This window comes from Triticum aestivum, chromosome 2B (assembly GCF_018294505.1).
Source record: "Triticum aestivum cultivar Chinese Spring chromosome 2B, IWGSC CS RefSeq v2.1, whole genome shotgun sequence".
Classification (NCBI taxonomy): Eukaryota; Viridiplantae; Streptophyta; class Magnoliopsida; order Poales; family Poaceae; genus Triticum; species Triticum aestivum.
Genome location: NC_057798.1, coordinates 377,793,319 through 377,804,528, shown reverse-complemented (window position 1 = coordinate 377,804,528; position 11,210 = coordinate 377,793,319). Strand labels below are relative to the sequence as shown.

At 47.7% G+C, this 11,210-nt stretch overlaps 1 protein-coding gene across 39 annotated transcripts; it reads left to right on the top strand.

The window, feature by feature from the left end:
• The first annotated feature begins 5,301 nt into the window (after positions 1-5,301).
• LOC123045013 (uncharacterized) lies at positions 5,302-10,941 on the top strand. Of its 39 annotated transcripts, none has more exons than XR_006420942.1 (11): positions 5,304-5,777; positions 5,907-6,085; positions 6,165-6,217; positions 6,382-6,459; positions 7,121-7,386; positions 7,918-8,059; positions 8,796-8,858; positions 9,321-9,477; positions 9,774-9,903; positions 10,076-10,285; positions 10,377-10,941. XR_006420942.1 is itself a non-coding variant. In XM_044467923.1 (5 exons), the coding sequence occupies exons 2-5, from the start codon at positions 5,955-5,957 to the stop codon at positions 7,399-7,401; spliced, it is 456 nt and encodes a 151-aa protein (XP_044323858.1). In that variant the 5' UTR covers positions 5,302-5,777; positions 5,907-5,954; the 3' UTR covers positions 7,402-7,911. The 39 variants fall into 39 exon arrangements, 2 of the variants coding, with proteins under 2 accessions (XP_044323858.1, XP_044323857.1); XR_006420943.1 differs by lacking the exon at positions 8,796-8,858 and adding an exon at positions 8,335-8,403; XR_006420940.1 differs by lacking the exon at positions 8,796-8,858 and adding an exon at positions 8,335-8,415.
• The last annotated feature ends 269 nt before the right edge of the window (positions 10,942-11,210 follow it).

Genomic DNA, 11,210 nt, shown 5'->3' with positions numbered 1-11,210 from the left:
GTGTTTACCTGATGCGTGCCGCCGGTCGCCTCGCCAAGAAAAGCACCCGGGGCCTCGGAGGCCTCGGCCCCGGGTGTAGCAAGCGGCTGCTCGCCGCCCTCAGCTTCGGCAGCACGGGCCTCAGGGGACACTCCCTCTTGAGTGCTGCCCGGTGTTATCGCCCCGGCGGGGGCACCCTCGGCCTCCGGAGGCTCATGCCTCCCTGCTCCGCCACTTGAGGAAGAATAGCCTCGACCAACTGAAAGGGCGGCCATTGTCACTGGATTCTTGCGAGGCCCCTGGAGGCCGACGGGGCGCGGCCCCCATTCGTCGAAAATGGGCATCTGATTCACGAAGTCTCTCCTGCCCGAACAGAGGTACAGCAAGGCCCCCCCTTGCTGGATGCTGCCAGGGTTGGGGTCCCCAGTCAGAACCAAGAGTACTTTCCTCAACGCTTCAGGCGTCAGGTCCTCTTCCTGGAGCCTCATACGATCCCCGCGCCCGTTGAAGGCCCACATTCGACGAGAGTGGCGCTGGAGAGGGGAGACCCGGCGTAGCAGGAATTCCTTCACCACCTTGGGCGCCGTCACATCAAGCGATCTCAAGCACTCGAAGCGACGCCAGACGAAGAAGAGCTGGGGGCTTGTGAGCATCTCCTGGCCCCAGCCTGAATTGGGGACAGCAGGCGTAGTCGGCTTCGACAGCAGGGGGCTGGGCATCCCCACGTCCACATACAGCCACCACTCGCGAAACCCAGGCGCGGGCGGAGGGAGACCAAAGTCAATCCCTGAGGCCGCCGTCTCGGGTGCAGCGATGAAGCTCACGCATCCCGAGCATTGGGCGGGGTCGACAAGGTGTAGAGCGAAGAAGTGGCGCAACAGGGCGACCGAAGGGATGATGCCTACCATAGCCTCGCAAACAAAGGCGAAGACCGCCAGAAGAGTAATGGAGTCAGGACCCAGATGCATCATATGGATCTGATAATGGGAGAGCACGGCGTTGAAGAAATCGGAAAAAGGGGGAATTACACAGGGCGTCGACGAAATAGGGGACCTCGGTGATTATCTTGTCGATGGAGAACCGAGACGCGGGCCAGGCCGTCGTCCTCCCGCATTCATTGAAGATGGTGACCAGGGCCAAACTAACCTTGCCCAAGCCCTCTCGATTGGCTATGATCGACCGGTCCACGGCGGGGGCCGCCGACGGCAGCGAGCAAGGCGAAGGCATGGGTCCCTTCCCTCTCCCCTTCTTCGTCGGAGGCATGGCGACGGAAGGGGGGAGGAAAGGTTCGAGATTGGCTTCGAAGCAGAAGCTGGAGTTCGAAAGGAGGAAGGACAGAGGGCGCACGAGCAACGGAAAGGGGAGTGGATGTGTACAACTGCAAGTCCGCCTAGCCTGGCACCAAATGAGGAGGCGTGGGGGAACAGTGCCACCCGCGTCCAATCAACTGCCACGCGGCGCCCAAGGCCGCAGGCTGTTAGGGCCCGCGACGCTTCACACTTGCCCTTTCGCCTCTCTGCTCGGCCAAGTCCGGGCGCGCCTTGGGCCCGGGGGCTACTGTCGGCGTTCTGGGAACGGGGGTCCCCAGACTTGCCTGCCTGCGGCCTGCGGCGTGGCTCAAAGGGGGCCCAGCACGGCCCATCTTCACCAACACAACCTCAAGACCCTCACAAGGGGCCAAGCCTCGCGGGGCGGATAACAAGGAGCTTCCTCAGGCACGGCCTCATCAGGCTGGTTCACGAGGAGGCGGAGAGTTCAAGGCGGGGTACCTCGCGAGGTGCCCATGACGCAAGCCATGACGACCAAGGGCGCCAGCCGGGCACCAGCCCGCGCAATGTCCTTCTTTCCTCTTTGGTGCAAGGGGAGCAAGCACAAGCGAGAGCATCAAGCAAAGGCATCCGTTTCGGTGCAACAAGACCAAGACCAGTCCAACGGCAGGATGGAGGTCACCGTGGAGCCCAAGCCGGCGTCACCACCAGAGCCTTTGACAGGCGAGGACCAACTTTAGTCAGGATAAGTGTACCAGATGTTCCCCTTCAAAATGGCCAATTGTTGGCGCCCTTCCCGCTCAATATTTGGGAAGAGGCCCAGGGCCTTTGCCTATAAATAGGACTAGCCACCATAGTATCTAGGCATCGAGAATCAACCCCTCAAAAGGGACAACACCACCGCAAGAACAGACCCTCGCGAGGTTGTTCTCCCTTGTACTGTTCATCATCAGCCCAAGAGGCAATCCACCACACCACACACTGGAGTAGGGTATTACACCACAATGGTGGCCTGAACCAGTATAAACCCCGTGTCTCTTGTGCTGTTCTTCTGGTAGTTTTAGTCCCAGCGATTCGGTAAGGAACAGGTAGGTAGAAGGCGAAACCTCCGCGCGCACCCCAGTGTTCGAACCTCAAGGGTCTGCCGAAACCCTAAATCCGACACCGTTGGATACGAAATCAAGGGCCTGCAGTTCATCTTCAACCTCCACCCCCCTGAGCCGTGAGCCACCACCGGCCAAACAGCAGCCCCCCATCGTCCCGCCCGCCTTGAAAACACTCCCCACCGTCGGCCCGCCGTCGCCCCGGTCATCCCTCTAGCCCCCCCTCGTGCCGAGCTTTTTCTCCGGCGATCCTCACGCCACCGCCCCACCACCACCGGCGACCACCGCCCCCACCGTGAACCTTAAGATAGATAGTGGGGTACCTCTCCGGCGAGCCCCCCTCCCCGCTGCGGCTGGTTCTTCCTTCACTCCGGCGAGCCACCCCCCTAAAAATGGACTGACCCAAAAGTCAATTCAGCTGACTGAAGTGTAGCTAAATTGGAGTAGCGTCGCAAGCAAGAGCAAGAGTGAGAGCAGCAGCAAGAGCAAGAGCAATAGCAAGAGCAGACCAGGTAGGGGAAGAGCAAGAGCAGAGCAGCAGCGCGAGCGAGAGCTAAAGCAGCAGCAGGTCCTACTGATGTGGACATCGCCGCTGAGGGAGCGATGTCGTGGAGGAAGTGGCCGGCACCGCCGCCGTGGATGGAGTCACGCCGTGTCGGCTCGGGACCGAGCGCCGGCAGTACCGTGAGATCGAATCAAGAAGAAAATGCGGCGATTAGTGTACAACCTCTTTGGTGGCGCCGATTAGGCCGCAACTTTATCCGAGGAAACGGTGATGATGATGCTCTTCCGGTGGTGCAGGTGAAGACGGCGGTGTGGTAATGGAGGTGGTGTGAAAGACGAGGGAAACGTTGGGACAACTCCTTGGAGGTGGAGGACGGGGTGGCTGAACCGGCGGGACGACGAGATCGATGATGGATCATCATCCGGTACGGTGGATGAGGGACGTCGAGGTGTTTCTGTGGACGACGTCGTCGGGGAAGAGGCTCCGGCTAGGTGGCGGACGGAGGAGGGTGTGGGGCTTCGTGGGTTTTCACGGCCTCGGTGTATGAATGGGTGGGCGGATGGGATGGGAGTGGGGAACCATGGCTTAGGGAAGCACTTGTCCGACATGTGGGGTAAGTTACGAAAGTACCCCACCAATTTGAGGTGTTTCTTTCGGTTCAGGGGTACCACGGGCATTTCGCGTGTCGGGATTTCATAGTAGGTGGGAGTTTTCGTGCGCGTTGTAATTTTGGAATAGCAAGGCGCGGGTTGAGATGGAGGGTGTTGTCGGAGCACAACGAGACAAAGATATATCTTAAATATTTCGGAATAACAAGGCGCGGGTTGTAGAGGCGGGAGTTTTGCAGCACGATAGACAGAGATGCTAGCTTGAAATTTCAGCATAACAAGGCGCGGCTTGAAATTTCGGGAGAACAAGCTTAACATGTACCAAAAAAATAATTTGCACCTCAACACGCACAACACACACACAAACATCATTTAGACTAGTAAGGTACACGTGCATTGCACGCATGAGATTTGGCAACCAAATTATGAATAAATACCACATTATAGCATGTAAGCTTTGAGTCATATATGCATGATGTAGATGTTCGTTTAATTCTTATAGTTCATTTCATTCAAAATCATCTAGTTTTTATAAGAAAGTTAATCTATTTTAAGATTCATGGAATTGTGCGTTGTAAGACATAAAGTAAAAACAAATAATGGCAAATCATGTAGAAAAACATTTGGGCAATTCTGATACGAAAGATTCTAGAACAAAGAAGAAGTGCCTGTGTTTTGAGGTTTGTGCATTATGCTTAAGTTCAACCATGGAGTTTTCTAGATTGTACATGTGGCGAAATCTGGTGGAATATAGATGATATCCAACGGCCAGTAGTGCTCAAATTTGCCATCTCTGCACCATCGGATTCGCCTCATCCAACAACCATCTTTCAAAGTAAAAGTTACCCGCACACAATATAAAAAATATAATATATATATATATATATATATATATATATATATATATATATATATATAGGTTTATGGATATAGATATGTGATGCGAAAGCCACCCATCATCTCCAATTAGAATAGTGTGTCCATGCACGGATGCAATGTGGCCAAATGATGTTTGCCATCGGTATCTCAAATTCAAATCAGTCTGACCTTGCTCAATGTGTATACATTACAACATGCTCGTTTCCAAACCACACCGCGCAGATCTCCGTTATATTCATGCATGCATGGGTTTCAAACATCATGATCTCTTATTCAAATATTTGAATTCAACTTTACATTGATTATGACCTCACCTAGTCTTTTACACCCACACAGTCGTCTTCTCTTTATAATTGTAGCACTAACTTTCTCTCGTGCATGCATGCACACACACTACCATTCGGCATTATCCATCGCACACATGCAATCTTTTTCTTCAGGTCGGTCTCCCATGAAGGCACACACCCACACACATCCCCCTCTCCATCATATCGGGCATTCTTTATCTCTCACGCGTGCATGCGCAACGATCGATGTTCCTGTATGTGTGTGTGTATATAGCTAGGTCTTTCATAGTTTTCCACACAAACCGATTAATTGATATATCCAGTGAGGTCTCACCCTCTTTCCCACATCCACATCGATCAATCCATAGAGAGGTCTCACCCTCTCTATATAGGACATATATAGCTAATACACCCACATTTAAAACAAAAAAGAGGCTAGCCAACTCACCTCCAGGAGGCTCCCCCAATTTCAGCCTTCGTTGGCCGTTGGATCGTGGTCAATCTGGTCTTTGACTTTGTTTGGGCCGTTAGATGCTCGTTGCTCTCGCCGGTGGTTTTGACCGCGTGGTAAGTTCTCATGCCCATCGACTGGTGGGCTCGTGTTCTGTTCCTGTTGGCTGGGTGAGCCATTTCGAGGTGCAGGTGCGCCCTCTCCCCGCACGCCGCGTGCGCGTCACGCCATTTGCGGGGCCGTGGGTGCAGTTGGCCCAATCCAATCGCCCGCACGCCGCAACCCTTCCTCCCTCCTCGATCTCTCTCCCTCAACCGCCACAAACCCTAGCCCCCTTTCCTACCATCCCGCGGTCGCTGCCCCTGCTCCATCCGACCTCCATCCTCTCCCTCCATCCTCTCCCATGTCGCCGCCCCTCTTCTCCCGCTCACCTTGGCCACCTCCTCTCCTCCGCCGTGTCATCGGCCCCCTCCCTCCTCTCAGTTCCGTGCCAGCCGTCGCCCAAACCCTAGCCCCATTCCCCTTGATCCCCACAGTTACTGCATCCACAACCACCCGCTCAGCGAGGCCGAAGACCGGGCAACGGACGCCTGACGGGGTGGAGGAGAGGCCAGCGATAGGGAAAAGCAGCATCTTCATGGATGAGATCCTGACGGCTGAAGATGGTGCGCATGGGAGGAGCTTGGAAGATGTCAAGGTGAGCTTGGCCGCCACCTCTCCTCTCAACTCCTCGTTTCCTCCCAATTCTTCGATCTGGAGTTGGCGGTCACCGGCGCCGCGGGGTGATAGAGGCCGTCACCTTTGCTCACCTCCTCTCATGTTCTAGTGGTGGCGCCGCTGGGGATGAGGGGAGCAGCAGCCGCAGCAGGCGGTGATGCTAGTGAAGCGGTGGTCCATGGTGCCTTCGTCGTTGTCGTCCTCGGCAGAAGGTGAGGCCACGATGGATCTCAACATTCTTTGTGATATTCGTCATCCATGGAAGATGCAGAAGAAAAACTCATGCAGGTTCCCCTATTGTTTCCCTTGGTTCTTTAATCTAATTTGGATATCTTGTTTTATTTTTTTCTAAACAAGATGTGTGCAGATCGAACGAAGAAGAGAAGAGGAAGGATCTTGAGGAAGAGGAAAAAAAACAAGGTGAGCTCTATCTCTAATCTGCCTAGATAGTTTTCATTTCCAAGTTATACTGTCTGATAGTGAATGTTCTTTCTGTTTTTTATTGGTTTCTTGGTTATTTACTACTCTCACTTCAGGATGCTTGTTCATTCTTCTTACCTGCATTTCTCCCTCACTCCAATCAGGCAATGGGACTATTGACTGGGTACAAGAGCTTCTTCAGAAAACCCACGCTGCTTTTCTAAATCGCAATTTTTTTCAAGGTAAAACCAGCCAAGCTGGAGACTACGACAACCCTTTTTGCAATATATAGTTGAGAGAATTCGGCCCTGCTACTATAGCTGGAGACTGTTACTATTGTCAATTAAATTATAGTTGAGAGGTTCTCTGTATAACATGGTAAAGTTGCTGGTACGATTTTGGAGGCAATACCCATCTCATTTTGTTTCTTGGTATAATTGACTACCTAGGCATAAAAATGGGATCTGCACACGTCTTATTTAGATCCCTGGGTTCTCAGCCATGTTGACTTCTGAATAATTATTCGTTGATGTTTTCTTATGTTCTTAGGAAAAAGGGTTTCCCGCCGCTTTATATTATAAAGCAACGATTTTCTTATGTTCTTTTGTTAGCACATGTGCATTAGTTAGGTATGCATGTATGTAAGGAAAATTGTTAGCGATGATTCAGTTGTTTTGGTTCAGTTTGAAGGGCTCTCCTGGCTTAAGATCTTTAGTTTCATTAGAACTACCGAATTACTTTGCTTAGCTGCCTTGCCGCTGGTGGCAGGTTTTACTTTGTGAGGTGTAGGTTCTGCTGCCAGTGACACCTCATGAATTTATTTTTAATTTGAATTAGTAATCACACAATTGAATTTATATTTCTATCAACATAATTTCATGTCCCCTTTCCTATTTTCTATAGGTACACATGAATCTACGATCCAGATTCTAGCTACACCCTTTACTACAACAATCTCGGGCTTTACTGAAAAGTGCGCTGCTTATATAGTTGATATCTTTAATTCATATGGTCGTCCGCTGGATGATCACTGGTCTTCGGTTCATATGGTCACTGGCTGGAAGCTTGCTGTTATGTTTGCTTCATATGGTGGTCGACTGGAAGCTCGCGGTCTGAATGATCTCATTGTCTATGGCCGGCAATACACACTTTTCATTACTACCAGCCAGGTCTTCTCAGAGTGATTGAATAAATTCCATTCCTTTGTGCTGCATTTCACCTTCCATGGTTTTTGCTCAAAATGGCATAATATGCCACTTGCACCACCATTGGTCTTTGAAATTTAGTTACTCCAATTTTTCAAAGATAACAATTGTGTAGTCTTTGTCCTTTCCACTTACCATTACCATTTTTGAGATGATACTTCACTAGAAATTTGTTTGGTACTCATCTAAAAATAGATTCATAATGAGGTCACTTTTGCAATGCATGGGAGTTAAGTTTGTTTGCATCTGCGGTTATATATGTTTAGTCATTTGTATTGAAAAGTCAGTGCATCTTGGTTGTTTCTGTTGTTGATCCAGGAGGTTCTTGGTTGCTTGGTATTTTTGCTACATGTGCAGTACTATAATATGCTAACCCATATAAACGATGAAGTATATTCTGTTTCGTAGATGAGCAAAATTTGCTGCATTCATAGTATATATATGTTTTCTTATAAATATATGTATGCCATTGACTGCTATCATTGTGTTTTACAGGGGTTCACGGGCCATCATGATGATATACTTGGTTCTTTAAAGAAGAATGGTAAGAACTAACGAGGGTTGTCTTGTCCAAGAGCTCTGCCGCGATGGCATCGCCACTCAGTGATGCCTCAGCAGGAAGGCTAATCGCAGGGAGGTGCGACATGGGTGGCCTAAAAAGCTAATTTTGTGCCCTCTCTCTTTGCCTCTTGTTTCCTCCAGCACCTTGATTTTGATGGCTAATATATTGACTTTCTAAACATCTTTAATTTATAAGGAATGTAGTAGTTATATGCTTTTCATTTATGATAGAGAGATTGAACCTAGGTGTCCTGCTTGCTGCTTTGTAATATAAGCATGATATTTTTCTGCCGACTTTGTGGACATGCTAACAATGAAAATTTTATCTGTAAAACATGGTGATCCCTGTAGTGCTATTTCTGAAGCTTCGCTGTGCTTGCTTTCCCCCAACAAGCAGTAATCCAATCACGGGTGCATCAGGTACTATATCATGTGAGAAAATCGAACTGCTCATTCATAAGACAGGATTTCCGCTCACATTTATCATGCTTCGACACTCACAAAATACATACTTGGGCAATTGCTCTGTTTTATATTGCGAGCCTTAATTTGTGGTGGTAGTAGCATTGTTTGCATTTATTGAAAACCAGCAGTAAATCACCATTATGCCTTAGTTATATGATGTGCCATGTGCATGCTTTACAGTTACCTTGCAAGTGTTGTGATGTTGCATAGATATTTGTTTATCTATATGAATGTTGGACCCTGCGTGATTGATCTTCTTGTGTTCCTATGTGAGAACTAGCTCTCCTTTAGTAGTGTAGTACTTCTATACTAAACTGAACCGGGAATGGTTTGATTGTGCTCTGTAGGACAGTGTGATTTCTTTTCATAGAATGTTGTCATCTTTATCTTGCTGAAGTACAGAACTATTGGTCAGTTAATTCTCTCACTCATCAATTTACAAATTCAGTATTTTATTTACATGGGGCTTGGCTGGTTTACGTTTAATTCATGCATCATATATGGTTGTTTAGTTCAGACTTGCGCATGTGCATGCATTGGAATTGATTTAACAAAGATATATCATGATTCTGTACATAAAAATAGTATGAGTATGCATGATCTATGAATAAATGCTCGGATATAGTTAGTCGTGAGATAGTAGGAGTACCATGAGCTTACAACTTCTGGATATCGTTAATACTTAATGGCCTGTAGTTGTTCAAAAATCTGGAATGTCTTTCGAGAACTGTTGATCAGTGTTGCTATGAGTATTTCTCGGAGTTTTGGTTGCATGGATATACATTAGAGTAGCAGAGGTTCTTATTTTACTTTGTCCAGAAGAGGGGCTTTGACTTATTTTTGTTCACAATTTTTATCTAACTTTCTATCAGCACCGACGACCACAATGGGATGGATCAAGCAGCCAAGACTCAGAGTGTGGTCGGGCAACGCCATGGGGCAGATCTGTGCGGCGCAAGGGGCAGCAGATGCGAAACTGAAGCTTCCCAGCTAACTTCGGAGCAGTCAATTGAGCAGATGGACACGACGGTATGTAATTCGTCATATTTAGAATAGCTAGGAAAAGTGAAAAGTGGTTTTTTTGAACCTAAGTGAAAAGTGGTTGGTTACTTCTGAAATGGAAATTAGTAAAATCATCAGAAAAAAGTAGTAACTCTTCAGCTTAAAAATTGTAGAAATATTAATGTTGGTCGGTGGGAAATTGTGAAGTTCAGTCCCCAAGCCCTGAATCATAATCCTGATTAGAGTTCTTGTCATATTTAGAATAGCTCGGAAGCTATGGATTCGTCGTGCTATTTCTGATATTTTTTGGTTTCGTTCAACAGTGAACCCAGAAGGGGGAGGCTCCTGAATAATTCATAGGACAAAAGCTAAATAATTGGAAGACTCATTTTGTACACACAGGATAGTACAGACAACACAATGCCCAATCATTTTTGAATTAGGTTCAGATAGGTATGGCTTATGGGTCTTGTACTGATAGTACTGACAATGTTGATTAATCCTTTGATGGAACTTGTTAGCAGCTTTGGCCATATGGTTTGATGTGCTTAAATAATCAATATATGATAGTACTGTGTATAGTATCAGCTGCACTGAAGATATAAATTCTGTTTTGGGCAAGCAGAGTGAGGATTGGTGCTGCCGTCCCTGGTAGGAGCCCAATGACCTAATCGAACTACTGTCATGGAGAGGGCAATACGTGGATTTACTTCAGATATTGGAGACAACGCCATTGTGCCGAAGCTCTGAAGCATACGATTTTTACAATCTGTATTTATGGGAGAAAGGATTTGGCATTCGATATGCTAAAAGCCGTCTGAATGTCGAGAGGACGGTATGTGAATCTGGTTTCAATTCTTTCTTTATGAGCTGGTTGTTTCACTAACATGTTCATCGTCTCATTTGTCGTTAAATTGTGGTTGCAGTGGAAATCTATTATGGATAATACTGGTCTTGCCAGCGTTAGTGCCCTACTCTGATAAGGCTGCTGCAGTCTGAACCATTCATTGTCTGGCACGCGTGCGCAGACGATACACTGACGATCGCACAAGCACATCAGCGTGTACAACAGGTATTTGATGAAGAATTTGAGGCAGAACAATGTGAACCTTGCTAAAGTGCACAACATTAGGCAGTTTCTTTGGGTCGACGGAGAATGTGCCTTTCACAAAAAGAGCTTCAAGGAGCTTGTGTGGCAAAATAAGCCGCGAGCAAGCGGCTGATGATGTTAGTTAAACGATGGAGGTGATTGTGGAGCTTGGTTCAAAGGATCCTCACTTCACATATCATGTGCAGGCAGATAAGGAGGGGAGGATAAACGCACTCATGTGGGTAAATGGGGACAGTAGTCTGGTGCAAAAAAGACTAGCTTATTCTTAAATTTTCTGTCTCTATACTGAATTTGGTGTGTACCGATAAATCATGTAGCGTGTGAGATCCATCATGCAGTTTAACTGCTAAAATTATGTTATGCATATGCCCTGAAGCTGATGAATTTGTGTTCTCCTATACTGAAATGTCAAATTGATTGTGTGTATGATTGGATACTTCTGCAGAAAGTACATTGAACGTGTGAGCATTATGCAGATGGAATTTTACTGAATCAAGTAGCACTGTTTTGAGCTGTAGTTTGGACCTGAACTCCGTTGCATCCAGGATGCATATTAGTCAGAATACGCCCAAGTACAGAATCTCATAGATGATGGAGCTGTAGTTTTGAGGTGTAGTCAGATTCTGTACTAAAGTATAGATAAGGTGCA